At 44.5% G+C, this 22,537-nt stretch overlaps 1 protein-coding gene across 1 annotated transcript in view; it reads left to right on the plus strand.

Annotated features, from left to right (window-relative positions):
* LOC121870447 (sodium- and chloride-dependent betaine transporter-like) overlaps nt 1-22,537 on the plus strand; it is a 29,320-nt gene that overhangs the window by 4,103 nt on the left and 2,680 nt on the right. Inside the window, exons 3-11 of the mRNA XM_042372269.1 lie at nt 15,393-15,527; nt 18,634-18,777; nt 18,988-19,195; nt 19,283-19,476; nt 19,605-19,788; nt 20,660-20,897; nt 21,116-21,344; nt 21,696-21,805; nt 22,160-22,453. Coding sequence (XP_042228203.1) covers nt 15,393-15,527; nt 18,634-18,777; nt 18,988-19,195; nt 19,283-19,476; nt 19,605-19,788; nt 20,660-20,897; nt 21,116-21,344; nt 21,696-21,805; nt 22,160-22,453 — 1,736 coding nt within the window. The remainder of the gene's footprint in view (nt 1-15,392; nt 15,528-18,633; nt 18,778-18,987; nt 19,196-19,282; nt 19,477-19,604; nt 19,789-20,659; nt 20,898-21,115; nt 21,345-21,695; nt 21,806-22,159; nt 22,454-22,537) is intronic.

A 22,537-nucleotide genomic window follows, 5' to 3' on the forward strand; every position in this document is an offset into this window, starting at 1 on the left:
CTGGCAAGTGTCACAAGTATATACAGTATAAATATTATAAAGGGGCTTACTAAAGCCTAAGGAAGGAAGGATGTTCCTTTAACACATAATCAATATTATTTACAAAATATCTGGCCAGTATGGGAAGGATCATCGTGTCTCCGTCAGGGGGTCGTGGAGTGGTGGTCCAGCAGGCGTCACGGAAGCGTTGTGTGTGGGGACATCTTAGGAGGTAGTGGATAAGGGTGCGGCTGTCGGGTCTTCTGCATAACGCACAAGAGCGTTGCTCAGGGGATGTGGGGATACCAATCTCCCAAGCAAAGTCATACCCAATGATGATACGGGCAGCAATCACGTCCCCCTTCCGCGACCCTTTCCCGTAGACGTACGAGAGGTCAGGAAGTTTACGGAGGACATCGTACCATGTGGGCGGGGAGTCCAGGGGGATGGCTGCTTCCCGAGCTTCTCTCTGTTTGCGGCGGATTTGGGTCCTAATCTGTAAGAGTGTTCGAGGAACAACGTAGTCAGGTGTGGCCTTGTTGCAGCCAGTCTTGGCAAGGTCATCTGCTGCCTCATTCCCCAAGATACCGACATGACTGGGTATCCATAGGAATGTCACAGGGCGGCCTGCATCCTGAAGTGTGGATGTTAACCCTCGTATTCGGAGGATGAGGTCCTTATTTTCCCCAGATCCAAATGCGATCCCGTCGAGAGCAGACCTGGAATCGCAGCAGACAAGCAAGGGGCAGAAACCATCTGCTTCTTCCTCAGCGAGAAGGGCAGCAAGGAGGGCTATTAGTTCAGCCTGAGTGGAGGATGCCCCGTCAGAAACTCTGAGAGACAGTTTGATAGGCTCAGGGGCATGAGGACGGGAGATGTAGACACCAGCCCCGGCCCTACCTGTAGCGGGGTCAACAGAACCATCAGTGTAGAGGACGACCCTACCTGGGGACCAGTGAGCGATCCTGGAGAGGTGGTATTTGCAGAGAATAACAGGGTTCACCTGGGATTTCGGGAGCGGTCCACCGAGGGCAATCACTTCAGGTTGAAAATCCAGCCAGGGAGAAGGAGACGAACCAACAGCAGGGGTGACAACAATATCAGGCAGGAGGTCGTGTTCCTGAAGGGCTCGGATGAGTGACCCTCGCCACTGTCTTCTAGATGGAGGTCGGTCTCGAACAGCAGTAGTCAAGTTGGTTTGGACATAGTTGCCCCTAGGATCCCGTAGAATGGAAACGGCAGTTTTTAGGTAAAACTCCTGGACACGATCCTGTAAGGGGGAAAGACCAAGTTCGTTATATAGATAAGTAGAGAGTGTCCACTGAGGAGCCCCAAGGATGATACGAGCAGCTTTCCTCTGGATAACTTCGAGACGGTTGACAGCAGTCCGACTAATGTTGACGAGGGCAGGGGCGGCGTAGTCGACACAGGAACGGACAAAAGACTTGTACATGGTGAGAAGTACAGGGATGCTGGCACCAAGGGAACCCCTGCACATGGTAGAGAGGGGAGCGAGACGCCGAAAACATATGTCTCGAAGATAGCGGACTTCAGGGATCTGACAACGTGTGCGAGTTACATACACACCCAGGTATTTTGTCTCATTAACCCAGTCCAAGGGCGTTCCTGATAAGAAAAGGGGTGGAGGTACAACACGACCGTGCCACATGGCTTTTGTTTTCGCAGTTGAAAGAAGGAAACCAAGTGAATCACACTCTCTGGAGACCAGATCAAGGGCTTCCTGCATGCTGAGGTAGTCAGGGGCTTGGAGGAGGACATCGTCGGCATATCCTGAGTGGACAACTTCTGTCGGCCACGGGAGTGATGCAATGGAGTGCATGAGAGTGTTAAACAAGGTGGGACTCAGGACTCCACCTTGAGGGGTGCCGAGGTTCATTTCTTGAACAGGAGACATAGAGCCTTCAACGCGAACCCGGGCCTGACGTCCAGTGAGGTAAGAGGCGATCCATTGTAGAAGTCTCCCTTTAACCCCTAACCGTGCAAGTTCAGCTAAAATGAGGGCAGGCTGAGCCGTATCAAAGGCTCCCTTGATATCAAGGAAGACGGAGATGCGGGCAGTCTGATTGCAATAAAAGGAAGCAATGGAGTGTGCTGTGCTGCGATGTTGAATGAAACCATTGAGGGAGTTGTGGAAGCCGCCTATGGTGTGAAGAAGGCGACGATGGAGTATCCTCTCCATCATCTTGCAAACACAGGAGGTAAGACTAATGGGTCGATATTTCCCAGGATCTCCCGGCTTAGGGATGGGGATAATAGTGGCATTTTTCCAGTTGGACGGGAGAACCCCATGTTCATAAGACATATTGTAGAGAGCAAGCAAGGGGCCGTTAGGAATATTAGTACAGGCGTTGAGGACGGAGTAGGTTATCTGATCATCCCCAGGAGAGGTGTCTTTTCTAGAGCGACGAGCACTGTCAAGCTCGAACTGTGTGATGGGATGATCAGTGGGGGCAGGGGAGGTAAGAGCAGCACGAACAACAGGCTCAGACGCATCGATGCGGGCCTGCACTGCCTCCTGCATTGGATCTGGAAGTGCCTCAGGGGAGGAAGCTCGTGCCCAGTCCTCCATTAAAGAGCAGGCAAGGGAGGCGGGGTCAGGGTGGGGAGGAGGCCTCCGTCGAGTACCCCGTATAGCATTAATCCGATTCCATACATAAGAGGGTGACGACTGGAACGATAGAGACCCCGTGAAGGATAGCCAGTCCGCCTCACGTATCCGACGGCGCTCCTGAGTTGCAAAGGAGCACCAATTTTTGAAGTCTTCCCAGTCCTCTGGAGACCGAGACCTCCGTATGGCAGAGTGGAGATCACGGGTTACCTGCCGGAGATGTCTCATGGCAGGGATACGATACCAGTAGTTGGTGGCACTTCTGGGGTGACGGGGAGGGCGTGGAGGGGTAGCGCGATTGACAGAGTCATACACGGCATCAACAAAATCAGCGCTGTAAGAGTCAAGGGACTGAGGGACAACATAGGAATCCGCCCAGGTAGAAAGGTATTGGGTAAAGGAAGGAACAGCATCTTGTGTGAGACGAAGGCGAGGGGATCGATAAGGAGTTGATGTCGGGGCAGAGAAGGAGAGCCTGAGATGGGTAGTAACGGCAAGATGGTCACTATACAGAGCAGGCTCGGTGCAGACGGTAGGATGAAAGGAAGTATGACCGTTCAATAGTAAGCCAACATCAAGGAAACTATGGGGGAGGCGAGTAGGATCGTCAGGACAAAGAAAGCGAACATCATCATCCCCATTAAGAAACTGTGAGAGATGTGATCCGTTAAGGGTACATGGAGTGGGATGATCCGGAGTAAGAGTGGGATGGCGGGCATTAAAGTCGCCAAGAACAATAGTGGGAACCCCATCATGGAGGTCGTGAAGAACCTGGGGGTCCAGAGAATCACTCTTGAAATGAACATTGACTACACGAAGGGTCCGGTCACCAAGAGTAAGGGAGACAGAAAGTAATTCAGACGGGGGTCCATGTGAGTCAGGTGAAGGGAGACGAACAGATGGAATGGTGTTACGCACAAGGGTGAGGAGGCCACGAGCCTGCCCACGGTACCGAGGCAGGGTGTAAACAGAATAGCCAGAGAGGCGGAGTGGAGTAACATCGTCTGTGATGGTTTCCTGAAGTAGAGCAACATCTACTTGATGGGAGAGCACAAACTGGGCGAGGTCTGTCCGGCGAGGTCTAAGTCCCTGGATGTTCCATTGTAAGAAGAGGAGGGAACGGCCTCCAGTGTGAGATGAGTCGGAGGGGCTAGACAGGGCTCCAGAGGAGGTACCAAATTCTGTTGAGAGAAATGGAGAGGGAGGAGTGGGAGAGCGAGGGATGGATCCTCCATCTCGGGAGATGGAAGGAGGCGGGTCATCAGGGCTTGCAAAGTGCGCCCCTGTTGGGTCAGGGTGTCCAGAATGAGTTGTTGTTGCTTCTGCAATGTCGCAATTGTTTTCACAAACAAGTCGAGTTGGGCTGAGAGAAGGTTGATTTGCTTGGAGTGGCGATCCAGACGGAGAGTGATTGTTTCCATAGAACCAACTTGGTGTACCTGTGCAGGAGCTGGAGGTGGCAGCGAGGATTGCCGAGGGCCCGACTGGGCATGTGGTGGTGGTAGCGACGGAGAGGGACGGTGAGGGTTCAGTTGAGTAAGAGGTGGTGGTGCTGGTGAGAGACAGCGGGGGTCCGGGTGGGCAGGAGATGGTGGTGACTGTGTGGCAGGGCCGGCAACGACCTTGTTCCAAGAACGGTAGGGAGAGGGAGGGAGGGGAGAAAGGATGGGTGGTAGGGGTGATGGAGGGGGTGGTAGAGGAGAGGAGATCAATGGGAAATCCTTGGTGGATGGAAGAGGCGGTGGTGGATGGGATTGAGGTTTGGTTGACAGGGGCTTCGTCAGAGACGAGGGCGGTGGTACAAGGTAAGTTTTCCCCGGGCGAGTGCCAGGACGCTGTGGGCAATTGGCATTCCAGGCGTGGTGACTGCCATGGCAATTGACGCACCGTGGAATAACTGGGATTTTGTTCTGAATTTTCGATTTGCATTCCACTGTGTCGTGAGGACCTGCACAGAAACCGCAGGCGACCATCCTCGTGCACTCCCAGGTGCGGTGTTTCCACGATTGGCAACGACCACAGATTTTCGGGGTTCCGATAAATCGGTCGAGAGGACAGTTGTGAATTGGTCCTACATTCACCTTCGGAGGGAGGGGGGCCACCCACCAGCCGATGAGTTCGTTGGATGGACGTTTGGAGACCGGGTTGATGCGGCGTTCCATGTCCAGTAGTTGTGGGAGAAGAGGGCGAAGATCGTCGATAGGGATCTCCCAGGGTACGTGGCGAACCATTACCTTGGTACGACGAGTTTCTGGGGTGATGGTGGTGAACTTCAGCATCACCTCCCCCTGGGGAGCAGGAAAGCCCACCTGAGTGAGCAGGCGTACCGTCTCGTCCATTTGTGTGGTGACTATCACGGCTGTGGGACCTCGGCGGAGGCGAAGTGTTGAGTCCTGAAGTGGAGAGCAGTGACGGAAGAACCAGGTCGTCCGTGTGCTCAGAGGCAAGTCCCGAGGGAAGGCGAGACGACGAAGGCGCGACGGGGCAGGAAGACAAAGGGAATCCCCTATGTCCATCGTCGGCGGAGGGTCGGTCATTGAGCCACATGTAAGCTCACTTGGGGACCCCGATGACAGGAGGAGTCCACCCTCTACAGCCCCAGAAGGGTGCAAGGGGGAGCCGTGGCCCCTGCTGGAGACCCTGACTTCTGAGGTTTCTGCTTCTTCTTTGACGTGTCTTCAAGAAGAAAGTCGTCAGCATCACTGTCACCTACTGCCGCCGTTTCCAACGAACGGGAGCGTTTAACGGCGGGCATAGGGCACGTTGGCACACTGCAGTCAGGTGGAGTGGTAATGACGTCACTGCTACGTCACACTATCACATTGCGCATGCGCAAACTTGAAAAACTTTGCTCAGAGGGATCGGGTCAGGTAGGACCAGATGTTTTATCCCCCAAAAAGTAATAAAGTCAAAGAAACAAAAAAATATATGCCACTGTGCTGATAACTACAGGTCTTATTATAGTTGTCTGCACAGGCTGGGATTGGTAGACTCGCTGAATTCGTCAGAAATACGAATTTTAAGGAGCAGTCTCTTACAGCCTTTGTTGACACTACGCACGCATGCGCGTTCCTCATGAGTTAGTAGTATTGTTTTCGTCTATTTGTGAAACATTATCTAGTAAATTAATGCTGAGGACTTGTTGTTTGGCCTTCAAGTGAGCTGTAGGAAGCTAGCTCACTCCAATGGGCGAACACGTTCATACCCCCCCCCCCCTAGATGTGGCGCCACCAAGCGGTTGGGGAGTAAACAAAATGGTTACCAGGCAAGGAATAAAGGGAAGAATTCGGCGAATCCCCCTTTTCTATTGTTTTGTTAATTTTTTTTAACAGCTGCAATGGGACCCCAGGAAGAGAAACCTGTCTTTCTTTCGATTTCCGAAAGATCCAGAGAGAGGAGTCGTACACCTACGTCTGTCAATGTTGACTGTTCATTAGTTTTTATGAGTACCAGAGTATCATTAGGATGTATAAGATGAGCAGGATATTTTGTAGTGTCGAAAATATAGGCTGGAACTTTTTGGACAACATTATGTTTTTCCTGACTGAGCCAGGGAAGGAGTCTTGGAAAATCGTACCGGTCCAGGACGAAAACTGAACTAGACAAGTCCAGGACTAATAATAAAAAGTTTTTCTCTCTCGAATGATTCATTAAGGATCCTTATTTTGGGGCCAAAAACCCATTTGCCATTTTTTTTACAGACCCTGGCAAAAGTTTCGTTTGGGGTAGAAACATTGCTTGTAAAATATTTTTTAAATATCTTAATAATTAAAGGTTGCTCAAGTCAAATGAAATTTAACAATATTATGCCCATGCTTAATGTTCATAACACATCATTTCCTAGCCCCCAACCCTGGGCCCCCCCACTGAGTCTAAGTGGGTATTAGCTGCTCAAGGCAGGGGTCGCATGAGGACCAGTCTCACTCTTTGTCGCCCAGTAAGGTCTGCTTGAGGGCATTAGGGAATGATTTCCTGTGGTCAGCAACTGCCTGCAGTAGATACTGCAGTTGCTGTTCGTCCTTGGTGATGCTGCCTGAGAAATCTTGGACTAAGGCTACTCCTCTTTCTGCATGATCATTGATCACAGACAAAGCTTGTACACTGGCTTTTGCATTTTGGAAGCCAGGATCATCTTTCCACTGTTCTAATGGGAGGGCCAGGAAATCTGTATTCAAGTTGAGCTTTTTGAAAAATGACTGTGTTCTTTGTCGTGAAATCATATAGGTTCTTCACTTGGAGTGTGTCTGGATTGATTGTAACCCGTTTGACATGCTTTTCTTCTCCAATAACGATGTTCATAGCTTCCAACATGCGGTCTTTCACTGCTGGGAGAGCATCGTCATCAAAGAAGGCCAATGCAACCAACTCTTCTGACAAGTACCAGAGGTGTCTCATCATTTTGTGGAAAGTTGGCTTTGATATGGCATCGCTGATGGTACTGTAGTCTTGTAAAGCTTTCAGCAACATCAGATCTCCTTTTGGTGCCTTTGCAGCAAGTGGAGCAGTTGTCGAAGCCTTCACATATATTCGGGCAAAGAAAATGCACAAAACTCTTAGTCCTCTGTTCTCCTTTGGATTAAGCTTAAACTGAGAACGGAATAACCACACTTTGAAGGAATAAATGGTCTTTGCCATCCATCGTGCTTGGTGCATTGCACCAGGAGCAGAAAATCGTACTCCCCGAGAAGGTGATGTGCCAAGGAAGATGGAGGCCAGCTCTAGCAGTTCTCGATAATCATCTCGAAGCTGTGTCTCCAATAGAGCCTTCTCAATGAAGTTGGTTAGATCGTCCCTAACAGCTTTGACCGATTCTTCTGCCAGATCGTCGGTGGAGGAGTCTTCAAACTTCTGCTTGTCAATTTGTTCCCATTTGGCTTGGAATCTTTTGAACTGCTGTATGTCAAGAGCAGCTGAGTGCCCCATTACGGCTTCAAAAGCAGCTCCAGCTACAAGTTCTAGTACATGGTGGCTGCAGGCAAAATATAGCAAATCACGACCCAGCAACTACTCAATTCTGACACACGCACCCTTGTGGTGACCTGTATTTGAGCTTGTTGTGTCAAACACATGCCGGTACCAGACGGAAGTTTTGGAACAGCAAGAAGTTGGGAGGTGCCATTGCCTAAGACAAGAACTGGGAGTCTGTCAACATGGCCCCCATGCCCCATCAAATCAGGCATCAATTTACCATCCCAGTGAACAATTAAAACTGACTCTGGTTTGAAGTTTGAAAGGATTTCAGCTGCCCTGCTACTGCGATGATGCTGACGTTTCCTCCTGATGATTGATCGATTCAGAATCAATTCACTGACATCATGGCCCAGACTCCGAGCAGCTTGGGTGACAATGTGCATGGCCATTCTATCTGAGGACTTGGTCCGATCTAATGCTGCAGAAAGTTCTGGAGTTAGAACTTCTTTTCGCCCAAACTTCTTGACAGTAGGTGGAGTTTGAATTGCTGATGAGCCAGGAACTGGGTTGGATTCCTCAGAAGAAGACGTACTACTGCTGTCCAAGACAACGATGGCTTGGCATTTTTTGGCTTCTTCCTCTGCACTGTCTGCAGCCAACTTCCTTTTCATTGCTTTCTTGAGAGTTTTTTCTCGTCGTTTCTGTCTTTTCAGGAATCCTTTGTCAAGAGATGACATTGCCCTACGACGCCCTTTTTCTCGTTGCGCTATTAAGAAATCCTTATCCTCCTGAACTGTCATCATATTTAAAGCATTCACATGTGCAATGTCAAAGAGATCTTCAAATGTATCAGTGAACTCTTTCTCTTTCTGCTTTTGAGTTTCTGTCTTTTTTTGAAGAGTTCTTTTTCAAACTACTCCGCTTGTCAAACATTTTGTGCACTTGATTCACACAATCTGGTTTGTGGTGTGTGGGAATGTTTGATTTTGTCCAAAATTGAAGAACTTTGTCTGACTTCCCCAGCTGCCACTCTGATGGTTTTTTTCTGTATGCGATGCAGGCTTAAAAAATACTGTAACACTTGCCTGTTTGAAGGTAACTTAGCCCCTGTAATGTCATCACATAATGTCTTTATCAAATACACATTTTCTCGTGTTTTTACTCCTGCATTAGCCATTTTGACCTGAGGAATAAAGAAATTAATTATTAATATAAATTAATAATGAGAATACTCTGCAGAACTGTTTCTAATTTCCCCAATCATTAATCACGACCAGCAAAAACTCACCACAATCGTGCCAAATGCGACGCACTAGTGGTGGGCGTAATCGGCTACAAAGTAATCGACTACATCGATTACTTAATTTTTGACAGCTTTGAGCAACCTCTAAATATTAATATATTTAAAAATAACTCTACACACAATGTTTTTGTCTTAAATGGACACTTTTAGCAGGGTCTGTGGTAAAAAATTCCAAAGTTGAAAAATAAGGACCACCCTAATGATCATCAATCTGTTTCTGCCCCTCCCTACAAGAAACAATGAAATTTTGTTCTAACTAATTTTTGTTCATGGCCAATTTCGCATCGAAAATCTTTGGGGGCAAAATCCCGCATGTTTTAAGATATTTAAAAATTCTTCCCTGACCAATACACCTTTTCACATATCCGTTGAGACATTGTTACATAACTATTTGACAAATTTCATAACCGAATGACAGAACACATATCGAATGACAATCTAAAATAACTGTTGGTGGTATGTCATTCTCCAATTTTTACATTCTCAAACTATATGTAGACTCGGTTTATTGTTCTAGTCTGTCAACTTTATAGCTTATGACAATCATTTCCGTTAGCATGAACGAACAGTTATTTTAGATTGTCATTCGATATGTGTTCTGTCATTCGGTTTTGAAATTTGTCAAATAGTTATGTAACAATGTCTCAACGGGTATGTGAAAAGGTGTATTTGAGAACCAAAGAGAACAGGTGAGTCATGGTTTATGTACACTCACTCCTGGGCTATTGTTCCCCAGCTCCTGAACCTACTAACCCCGCTTCATATACTTATTATTCTGTGTTAGGTGCTGGTAGCGATAGATATATAGGTAGTAGGCAGGTATCAAACATAAGAAAATAAGGAGTCTGCAATAGGCCGGTTGGCCTGTGCATGGCAGCTCCTGTCGAGAGTTACTACCACACTCTATCGTCCATGAATCTATCTAGCCTCCTTTTAAAACTTTCCAGTGTTCCAGCACTTACTACAAAGTTGCTAAGCTTGTTTCACTCATCTACCACCCTATTTGTGAACCAGCTTCTTCCTATCTCCCTCCTAAACCTAAACTTGTAATGGCCCCTGTTTTATAAACAAGAATTATATAAATGGGTTAATTACATTTTATTTATATACTGATTCAGTCCCTGTAACTTTCCACTAGCTATGAGGTGACATGTTCAGTGCACGTGATAAGGTGTGCCCACAGGAAGCTGCGTCATATTATGCTGAGTTAAGGCATTAAGTAGCCGGCTCCTGGCCACCTAAAGCGGGCAGTAGTTTGATATCCTTAACTAGAGGAAGACGTTATTTGAGAGCCATCGTGGATGGCTCCGTCTTCCCTCGAGGGAGGACAACGTGCCTATTCCGTTCTCCTTCAATGGGTCACTACTCATAGAAATCCCACTCATAATCTCACATCGAAAGGACGTGATTAAACGGTCTATTTACATAGCCGCCGTCCTGTCTCTTCACACTCATAAATAGTGGAAGTTATGGTTGATTTACACTCAAGAATTATATAAACGATAGTTTTTCAATAAAAGAAGAAACAGACAATTGGGTTTCGCTACTCTTACCCAATATAATATAAATGTTAGTCCCATGTACATTATGACTAGAACATTCTTATCCAATTTAAATCCGTTGCTACGAGTCCTATCCTGCTTTATCTATATCGCCTTTATTGATTCCTTTCACCCACTTAAATACTTCTATCATATCTCCCCTCACTCTTCGTCCTTCTAGGGAATGCAAGTTTAGTTTCTTTAACCTATCTTGATATGGAAGGTTTCTAAGTCCCAAATCATTTTCGTCATTCTTCGCTGCACGGACTCCAGTGAATTGATATCCATTCTATAATAAGGGCACCAGAACTGAACCGCATAATCGAGGTGCGGCCTGACTACCACAAGATATAGTTGCAATATGACCTCTGCACTCTTATTACTTACACTTCTAGATATAAAACCTAATACTCTGTTTGCCTTATTTCGAACATTAATGCACTGTTTTCTAGGCCGAGGGTCCGGGCTTACAAGTACCCCTAAGTCTCTTTCACAAGTCGACTTCTCTAGGTTGATGTTGTTAAGGCTGTATACATTGACAGTATTTGTTCTTCCACTATTAAGTACACTGCACTTGCTAGTGTTGAATTTCATTTGCCATTTATCTGACCACTCCTGCAGTTCATTAAAACCTTCCTGTAGTGCATTTGCATCCTTGTTACCGTGTGGCATCACAAAAATTGTGACCAAGTCCCAGGTTGCTGACCTAACTTTCTGCCTCATTTACACACAATTGCAGGGTCTCAATTGTTTCTAATATACTATAGGACTAGACGTGTGTCTGTCTGTCTGTGTGTGTCTGTTCTGGGCAGCCGAAACGGCACAATCGTTTTTCATCAAACTTGGTGGAAAAATCGCAAAAATATTCGTAGAGTGGAACAAACCTGGTTCCATGTCGATGGTTTCTTTAGGAAGGCATTAATTAACCATTTTGATTAAGCTGGCAAAAGATGTCGCTGTACGCTGTCAGCCGGACGATTGCAGTTATCGTACTGCTCCCTCCTCCTCCCCCCACTTTTTCTCTTAGCCTACTTTTTTTTCATGTTGTTTGGATTAGTAAAGGAAGGAAGATGAGTAAATAGAAGAATAAAGAAGGAGAAACAGAAAATAGTTAGAGATAACAGGTGGGGGGAGCCGAGTTTCATCATGCGTCTGGATGCGCAGTTTCAACGTTACCAGAGCATTTTCGGACCTTGAGAGGCTACTGTGTATACTGTACTTATTCCCGTGACTGACTGTACATGCAAAAGGAGAAGAGATAAAAAGATAATAACAGGAATGCATGGAGAAGATAGAAAGGAAGAAGAAGAGAGACTGAAGAATTATTATCCTTAAGAGGCGAGCGAGGAAAGGAGATGGGAGAGAGGGATAGTGAGAGGTGGAGGTATGAATGGAGGGATGTGTTTTATAAAGTTCCCAGAATACCATATTAAAATCACCTATTTAATAAGGAAGAAAAAGTGCTAAATATGATGAGTAGTGTAATGGAGAGAGAGATATATAAATAAAGATAGAGATAGTACGGATAAAAATGGAGAGAAAGAGAAGCGGACAAACAAAAGACATAGACATAATACAGACAGATTCAAAGACACACAGAAAGACAGACAGATAGACAGACTTATGAAAGACAAAGACAACATATAAGACAGACACGTACATACAGACAGACAGACATGGCTACAATAGACACAGGGTGAATATAGACAGTGAAACAGACAGGAGGTTGACAAAAAATAGACAGATTCATACATGCAGCAAATAGACAATATTGCAACTAACATGACAGACAGACACACAGACAGGCTGACAGCTGACTGACTGGTTCACATAAAATAAACAGGCAGACAGACGCCAACAACGGGTAAGACAGACAGATTTGACGACACAAGGAGTACAGACGGGCTTACAGTCAAACACCACGCAGACGAACAGACAGTTGGGATGGCCATAGACAGGACGGATAGACTTGAGACAGATTAGAAGGCATTTATAAACAAGAATAACACCAAATTGACCAGAGCTGCGTCAGTGAGGGTAGCTGGTCTTACACCCACTCTCGTAAATAATAAGACGCATTGAAAACTACTAACACCCTCACTCGGAAAGAACATAGATGGTCGGTCAGTCATGTGAGATGGGCCTAAAACTGACTAACGTAGACGATGACTATGATGACTGAACACAGGTGATGACTTAAGCAGATGGTGACTAATCTAACCAGAATCAAGATCACTTCTCTTCATAATATAATTTATCTGGGAATGATCATCGGTGATTCAAAATTTTTTTTTTTTTTTTAGGATTTTAACCTCTCCTTATGGCGAATATTTCTTTAACTAGTTATTCTAACCTTTATTCTATTCCCTCCTATAGTATACTAGATACTTACAGTATCCGTAAGACATTAGCTATTGGAAATGTGATTAAATGTTTTGTTATTAATCCAATGTGAAATGTATCGGTATTGGTGGTACAATCCTAATGGTCTCTAATCCTGTTGATTAGGTGAGGTTAATCTGGGTTTGAGATTAAAGATTAGGTGTGGGGTTTATTCTACCTGTGTTAGTCTCAGGTATGACCCTTATTGTAACAATCACGACCATGACTATAACAATCACGACCATGATTATAACAACCACGACCATGATTATAACAATCACGACCATGATTATAACAACCACGACCATGATTATAACAACCACGACCATGATTATAACAACCACGACCGTGATTATAACAACCACGACCATAATTATAACAACCACGACCATGATTATAACAACCACGACCATGATTATAACAACCACGACCATGATTATAACAACCACGACCATGATTATAGCAACCACGACCATCTGGAAAACGATGTCGCTGTACGTTGTCAGCCGGACAATGGTTGCGCGCCAGCCAAGCACGAGCGTTCGAACTTTCACTCCTCGGTAAACTGTACGACCAGACTCGCCACCGGGCACGAAGGGCCCACGATCACTGTCTCTTACTATTGACAACACAACATACTGTACATATATCGTTTCTCACTACTGATATTTTTATTTATGTTTTATTTATTTATGGTCCTTTATTATTATTATTATTATTATTATTATTATTATTATTATTATTATTATTATTATTATTATTATTATTATTATTATTATTATTATTATTATTATTTTTATTATTATTATTATTATTATTATTATTATTATTATTATTATTATTATTATTATTATTATTATTGTTATTATTATTATTATTATTATTATTATTATTATTATTATTATTATTATTATTATCATTATTTTTATTATTATTATTATTATTATTATTATTATTATAGGCTTTTTTTATTTTTTATTTTAATTTTATTACTATTAATATTATTATAATTTATTATTATTGTCATTATTATATTTTTGCACCCCCAGGCCCTGATGCGGGTTATTGACCTGTGTCCTGCTGGGCTAATCCCGTAAAAAAAAAGATAGATAGATAGATATTCTGTTAAATCGTCATACAAATTCACATTGATTCAATATGTTCATTCTAGGGTATCCTGTTTTGAGGGTTTCTTAGCATCCCGGGATTCTGGGATTTCCCGCATCAGGTGATATTTGTACTAACTAATGCTATATACTAACCCTATACTTCATTAGTGTAGTATCTGTAGATTATTTGATAGGTAAATGATTTGATAAATTATATTACACTGAAGCAAAGTTCTCTTTATTAACTTGCACACTGGTGTAAAAATAGGTACATGATATGATTAAACAAGCAAAATTTTAATTAATCTCATTCCGTTAGCCATGAAAGAAACTCCGACATTTGGAATGGCATGGTTAATTTATCATACCAGTCACATGTCCGTACTCCGCATCATGCAAGCCAAGATACACCATTATACTGTATCATGGCTTGCATTTTGGCATCATATACAGACAGATTACTCCACAGTCAACACACCTCTCCACTCTGCAGGGATATAAGCTCGACGAAGGCCAGTACCCAAGCAAGACGTGGTGAAGGCCAGACTCGCTCACTAGCCGCCCCCCCCCCTCTCTCTCTCTCTCTCTCTCTCTCTCATACGTTTTTGTATTTTACACAGTGCAAATCAGAGAAAAGGAATAACAATAAGAATCCCGGGATTTGAACCAAATTCCCGGGAAAAAACATAACCACTTACGCCAGGGAAGGAAACCCTAGTAGATTCCCCTTCACAAGTGGTAAGCAGACCTGTTATTACCTAAAATAGTGTTTAATGTCGGGACTTTCATAATGCAAATGATATCAAGGCATTAACACTTCAGAGAGGTTGTTAGAAAACTTTAAATATTTATCATAAAAGGTTGATATAAATACACGCTTATATACGTGGAGTCCAGGGGGAGGTAAGACGCTCAGGGGAACCAATCAGCTATTTGTAGCTAAAGACGAGGGGCGGGGCTTATGGGCCAGGTTAGCGTGGAAATACTATAGTGCGTTTATAAGGATTCGTCAGGTTTTGTGCAGTGTGGCAGCCCTGTGTTTGTTTACATTCGACAGAAGGAACTCGCAATAGTAAACATACTATGGAATTATATGAAAACAAGATTAAAACAAATATCTCAATGTGGAATGTTTATATGACGAGCCCCGTAAACGCACTAGTGAAGGGGACTGTACATACATGGAAAGTACAGGTACACAAAGAATGGTAAATAGTAATTCTATTTATCAGAGGATAATCTCAAAAGGACACTGTGATCATATCCCCGTTCAGGTGCATAATTAAGTTGGTGGTCGTGGTAGTCATGATGATGGTAGGTGTGATAGCCATGGTGATGGTGATTTTAGAGGTAGTGAAGGTGATGATAATGAATTTTGATGCACCATGAGTCATTAATTTTTGAATAGTATATTATTTATATATATATATATTCTTTTATTTATTAAAACATTAGATATGTTTTTGTTGTTTGTGTTTATCGTACTTATAAAGTTTATCAATAATATTAATAATTTTCTTCTCTTACGAATTCCACAGCGGCATTCGTTATACCCTACCTAATTTTGTTGTTAATGGTTGGACTACCCATCTTCTTCATGGAGCTCGCCCTCGGCCAATATATCAGTCTCAGCCCCGTTGTTCTCTTCCCCAAGCTGGCGCCTATATTCTCTGGTAAGACACTTGATTTACTTGTTTTCCATCACCTTCCTCCCCCCTCCCGGTGCGAGGTGTGTGCATCAGAATAATGTTAGTGTTAAGGTGCAGGCATTGCTTGCTTCCTCTAGTTTTCAGCTACTGCCGCTGGCTAGTCCTCGTGGTGAATAGGGAAGCAACCATGCATAAGTCCTCCCCTGCCAGTACACAGCCTCTTCACCATCAAGACTCCTGCTGTGCCTCCTCGTGGTAACACACGGTAACTGGGTGCCTTGTAGCCCCAGGCTAGATTAGCAGGGGATCTCAGAGCAGCAGTGTTGCCCTAGAGGGACGGCGCATAGGCCCACTGGCATGTGGACACATCCTGGCGCCTACCTGCCATTCCCTTGCTGCCTTGCAGATTAACCTTGGTAGGTACAAGGCTACAGGAGTAAACCCTGAACGAAAAATTTGCAGTGGAGCCCCGTATCAGGCAGACATGCTTACAGAGCTCCAACAGCACCCCAACGGCGCAATAGGCAAAAGAGGTGACCAACACGGGAACCCAATGACGACACCGGCGGATGAAGGCAATGCTTGATGGACAGGCTACTAAGGCAAACCCCAACAAACTGGACTATCAGCAGTCCATTGCACCTCTTCCTCTCCCCAGTTGTTGCAGCTACCTACACCACTGGATCAGGAAAAGGAGAGTCAAGATGTGTGGTTAAAGCCTGCACTCCTGCCTCACCACATAAATCAACTCACACACAGCCATCATTCAGCTCATCATACTTCTCATCATCATCAAAACCCCTAAACCCCCAAAAGTCCTATGGCGACGGACGAGTGGTGACGGGGACAGGCAGAGGTGACTCCTGGGAGTCTCTAGTCACAACTCTGCACATGGGCGGCACAGATAAGATGGTCGTTTATGCACTGGGATCTAGGCAGCAGTGTAATCCGATCCTGTCTGTACGACTGAGCAGCCCTTTCCAGGAGCCTCTCTGCTCACCCCTAAACATAACCTGCGTAAAATACTTACCTGACTGGGCAATCACACCCAGTAAGGTCATCCTTATGCAGTTGAAAACTTAACCACAGATCAAATAAAAAACGAACTGTACAACTTCTTATGGTCGCTGCATGGAATGTCAGGACCCTTCTGGATACTGGCATAAATAAACGCCCTGAAAGAAGAACTGCCTCTGTGGCAAAAGGGCTGGCTATGTATAACATCGACATAGCAGCCATTAGTGAGTCCCGACTCCCAAACGAGTGTCAACTCACAGAACGGGGGTCTGGCTATACCTTCTTCTGGGAGGGTAAGCCTGCTACCGAGAGAAACCAGATTTATGGAGTTGGCTTTGCCATTCGCCAGTCCATCCTACATAGTCTAACTGAAATGCCTGTTAGAGTCAACTAGCGCCTCATGACGCTCTGCATCCCACTGCATCACTCGCGTCATGCCTTCTTCATCAGTGCATACACCCCAACACTGGATGCAGAGGATGACATGAAAGATGCCTTTTATGCCGACCTTGACAGAGTGCTTACCTCTATCCCCAGAGAAGACAAGGTTGTGCTCCTTGATGACTTCAATACTAGAGTTGGCAGAGATGCTAGCTTATGGCAGGGAACCAGGATAAATGGAGAGGGCAAGTGTAATGCCAATGGCCTACTCCTCCTCAGTAATTGTGCTGAATACAACAACTCTTCACGATGCCCTAAAATGGCAAAGGCAACAAGCCTCCGGAAGAGGTTTTAACACCAAGTGCCAGGAGGATCAAGCGGTAGAACATGCTTTCAAAGAGCAACTCAACGATGGGCTGATAAACAACCCAACAAAAAACAATTTAAATCCAAGTGCCGAATGGGGTATCCTCGACTCTGTCGTCACAAAAATCCTGTAGCGAAACCCTCGGCCAGATCAAAATAGAACACCAGGATTGGTTTGATGAAAATAACTAGGAAATCGACGTACTCATCCATGGCACAATGGCACCCAGTCTGTGGTCTTCCCCATCCAAACAAGGGGTAAAACAAGGATGTGTACTGACACCAACTCTCTCTTCCATTTTCTTGGATGCCTTCCTCACTCGTTCCAATGCCAATTTAGCCACTGGTGGACATCCAGTACCAGATGAAGGGTCTTTTCAACATAAGACGACTTCGGGCAAAAACAAAGGTGTCGGCAGCTTTCATCACTGAACTTCAGTATGCAAACGACCTCACCCTTGTCTCTCACACTGAACGTGACCTGCAGGTGATCCTGAACACCTGCGCAGATGCGTATGCACACTTCGGCCTTGAGGTGAATGTACGTAAGACTCAGATTCTCTTTCAGCCTGCCCCTGTTTCAGACACACCTCCACCATCCATCCAGCTTAACGGCACTACCCTCTCTAATGCTATCCACTTTCAGTATCTCGGCTCCCACCTGTCCACCACCACGGACATCGATGAAGAGATTCAACATCAGATCAGATGTGCATCTCAAGCCTTTGGCAGACTCCGTACCAGTGTCTTCAGCTGTAGGGAGCTGAAATTATCTACAAAGCTGCACGTACGAGTATATCGAGCAGTGGTCTTCCCCACCCTGCTGCATGACAGCGAGACATGGGTCACATAGAGGAGACACCTCAAGGCACTTGAAAAGTTTCACCAACGTAGTCTACGTTTCATCCTCCGAGTTCGCTGGAAAGACAAGAGAATAAATGCCAGTATTCTCGCTGACACCAACTGTAGGAGCATCGAGGTTACCATTATCCATGAACAACTACGTTGGACCTTACAGTAGCCTAACGAATGGAAAACGGAACACTGGCAGGCAACGGAAAAGGTGCCAAATCGACCCCCTCACCTAGGAGACGATTACTACACAGCAAATGAGTAGTAGCAGTAGAGTGATTTGGTAGCTTGTTCGTCAGGAACAGAAAACTTTCATTTACTTCTATCTCTCTCTGTAAATAAAGTAAATTATTATTATTATTATTATTATTATTATTATTATTATTATTATTATTATTATTATTATTATTATTATATTGTTATTATTATTAGTTAACTATATTAAGCATCTTGCCATGACCCCAAGGGGACTAAAATAATAATTTTGGAACACTTATAAGAGTTTCTCCCACAGGTCTTGGCTGGGGTATGGTAGCAGTTTCTTTCTTCACCACCATATACTTCAACGTCATCATAGCATGGACATTCTTCTACACCTTCTCTTCCTTTACCTCTGAGATCCCTTGGAGCACCTGTGATAATGACTTCAATTCCGTGGGTGAGGTTGTGTTGAGGAGTAGAAGCGATTCACTGGTTATAACAACAGTTTGTATGTTACCAAATGACCGCGTATATCTATTCATACATAACGATAAAGCGGTGTTGTTTAGTAATTAAATCTGAGTAAACTTTTGGTATGATTGTGACACCTATATAGGAAACTAAATGTTAATCCATCATGTTGACGGCGCTGTGGTCCTCCCCTCAGAGTGTTTCACGTCTGAATTCGCCAAAGTCTGCAGGAACCAGTCTCTCTTCTACTACAACACGAACTGCCTGAATGCCCAGGAATATTGTAGTCTAGCCTCCCTCAGTGCTTACAACACAACTCACTGCTTCGACCCCCTGGAGCCTGATTTTATTAAGGCAGCAGCGGGCTCAGTCTACAGGATTTCTGCCAGCGAGGATTTTTTCAGGTAAACTCTACATTATTTTTTTTTTTAATTTACTCTTTTATCATTTCCTTTGGTGCTTTTTACAACACTAGATATTATGACCAACAGGAACCGTATGCTGGGTGTGACTGGGAAGAGCTGGGAGAATATGGGAGGGTTACGTTGGGAGCTCGTGGGTTGCCTTGCTCTGGCTTGGGTCATCGTGGGTGCCTGTCTAATCAAAGGTATCAAGACCACTGGCAAAATCGCTTACTTTACCGCCCTCTTCCCTTACATTGTCCTAGTAATTCTCTTCATCAGAGGTGAGTAGCTGCTTTTGTTGTTGTTATTATTATTATTATTATTATTATTATTATTATTATTATTATTATTATTATTATTATTATTATTGTTGTTGTTGTTATTGTTGTTATTACTATTATATGTACAGGTATCACGTTGGACGGAGCTTACCAGGGCATAGAGTTCTACCTTCTGAAGCCCAACGTGACGCGGCTGATGGAGGTTGAAGTGTGGGGAGACGCCGCCGGACAGATTATCTTCTCACTCGGGATCTGTTTTGGGTGTCTTATCACTCTTTCTTCTTACAACAAGTTCAACAACAACTGTATGAGGTGAAAAGACTTCATGCTGTTGTGTTTGTCACTGATCTGGAAAGGGTTTTAGGCTCTTTACGTCTCTCTTCCATTACCTGCAGTCAACGTCCAATACCATCACCTCTTATAACACTCTTCGTGGATCTCTCTCGTCTAGGAGGAGGTCAGAGAGAGGTGTGAAGTTCAGTGTCGACAAGAGGCGTGAGAAGTAGATCCGTAGATAAGTTGATGATAAATTAGATTGTATTAATTGTATAGAAAAAATGAGACCAGTACAAGCAACGTATAAATATTTTTTTTGTTTTTACACCAATATCAACTAAATCAAATATCAAGGTTTTATGATTAACACTAATTATATTCTTTTTTAAATGGTGTACCCTTATCCTTAATCAACATGTAAAAGAGTATCATTGTATGAAATTTGAATAAAATCTACATAATGACCTCGTAAGCCGAAACGCAAGGTCAGGCGTTTCTGGCTTTTTTTCTGGAAGATGAAAAATATCATGGCAGAGTGAAATCACAGGGTCTTATACTGAAATCATTTCATACAATGTCTTTATCTTCGCGTATGACTACAAGTTTTGAGAATAGCAATAGGGCAGCTCTCCTTAGACGACGATAAGAGGCCAGAAGTGATGTTTCTCAGCCTTCTGCCGCTGCAAACTTTACCATGATTCTTGACCCTTAGAGGAAGAAGGTTTAAGTTGTAACTCTATGGGGACGATGGTTTAAGTTACAACACTTCAAGGACAATGGTTTAAGCTTCATTCATCAAGGGGTTAAACCATTATCCTCACAGGGCAAAGGAACTTAAGTGTTAAGAGATCCTCTTAAACCTCCTCTGTTTACAACTTACTCCAAATTTCTCCACTTCTCTCTCCAGGGATGCCGTCATCATCTCCTTCTCCAACTGTACGACATCGGTGTTCATCGGGTTGACGACATTCAGTGTGCTGGGGTTCTTAGCCAAGGAGCTGGGGGTGGAGATTGAAGATGTGGTCACCTCTGGTTCTGGCTTGGCCTTTGTCGTGTACCCGGCAGCCCTCAGTCTCATGCCCCTCCCTCAGATCTGGTCTGTCCTCTTCTTCTTCATGCTCATAACCATTGGCCTTGGATCACAGGTGAGTCTCCCGTAAGAGGTGAGTCGGTAATTCCCCGACTTCTGTAACACGTGAGTCCATTGTGAATTTCTGATTCTCAACAAATCCAATGTAGAGGCAAGTAGCGTTTGTGTGATAAATGTGTACAGTATTTTTAGAGGCAAGGTAGGAGATATTTACACTTGGTTACTCTGGGGGCTTTGAGAGTAACTGGGGTGTCTTCTATATTGTGTCGGCAGTTTACAATGGTGGAGACGGTAACGACGGCGTTGGTGGACCAGTTCGAGGGGCTGCGACATAAGAAGGGACTGGTGGTGGTAGGGACGTGCCTGGTGATTTTCCTGATGGGAGTCAGTATGTGTTTGGAGGGAGGCATCTTGATGTTTGAGCTCTTCTTCTTCTTCGCAGCAGGATTGTCAATGATCGTGCTGGGCTTTGTACAGCTGTGTGCTATCCAGTACTTCTACGGTAAGTCGAAGTTATAAAGAAAACACCTGAACTTTAGGTCAAAATATAATACGAAGAACAAGCTTTAGTGGTGTAGAAAATCTCTTTGTTTATGGAGACGCAGAGTGTAGCGTACTGTAGCGTAATTGTGGCATAGAGTGGTTGTGTTGTTCCTTGGTATACAACGTAATTATATCGCCTGTATTTCTTTCTTAAAAAACCCAAAATGACCACCAACACACCTCTTCAAGAATCATGTGTGTTGCTCTTAAATTTTTTCTTAAGTAGTCAAGTCTTAGCACCTTAGCACCCAATAAACCACAGTCTCAAGTCCTCTAACCGCTTCCCTCACGGTGCTGGTGTTGGCTGCAGGGTTCAAGAACCTGGTGAAGAACATAGAGGAAATGGGTATGAAAATGACGGGTCCCATCTACTGCTACTGGACCACTACTTGGCTCCTGGTGGCTCCCGCTGCTCTTCTCGTACGTCTCTCCCACACAATTGCTTGCTTCATAGATAAGTAGTGTGTGTGTGTGTGTGTGTGCATTCATTGATTTGTATATGCTTAACCCCTTGAGTACGATGGCATTGTATTCAGAATGGCTGAAGTCATCGTATTGAAGAGATTAATTCATTATACTCAAGGGCTTTAACCATCGTATTCGGGGGGTTGATTCATTGTAGTCAATGGGTTAAAGAGTAATATACATTTAAATCACTTGTTAGAGGTTAAAAGTATGCATCAAAAGTTTTTGTTTATATAAATAACTAAGTAAATACACTTTTTAGGAAGTCTTATTATCTCACGTGAGTCTGAGCCTCTCTTCCTTTGTCAGCTGATCGGCTTCTTCTCCGTTTACACCTTGGTACCAGCATACTGGAGGGACTATGTGTTCCCCTTCAGCATCCAGGTCTTGGGTTGGTTTATTTGCTTCACCTCCGTGGCCTGCGTACCCCTCGGTGCCTTCTACGCCATCTTCACCAACAAGAAGAGCTGTAAGAGCCTCTTTGAGACGTCACCTGACTTCTGCCCAGCCAGCCATAGGCAGGTGCTGAAGGCAATGGAGGAACCGTCGGGCACCTTCCGCTATATCCACGATAATGAAGGCTACCTCCACACAGAGACCAAAGTAAACAAACATCAAAGCATGGTGTCTCGGCAGTGACATCTCTCTTGTAGGGATTACATTATATATCTTTCATGTCTGACGGAT

The sequence above is a fragment of the Homarus americanus genome, unplaced genomic scaffold (assembly GCF_018991925.1).
Source record: "Homarus americanus isolate GMGI-L3 unplaced genomic scaffold, GMGI_Hamer_2.0 scaffold376, whole genome shotgun sequence".
Lineage (NCBI taxonomy): Eukaryota > Metazoa > Arthropoda > Malacostraca > Decapoda > Nephropidae > Homarus > Homarus americanus.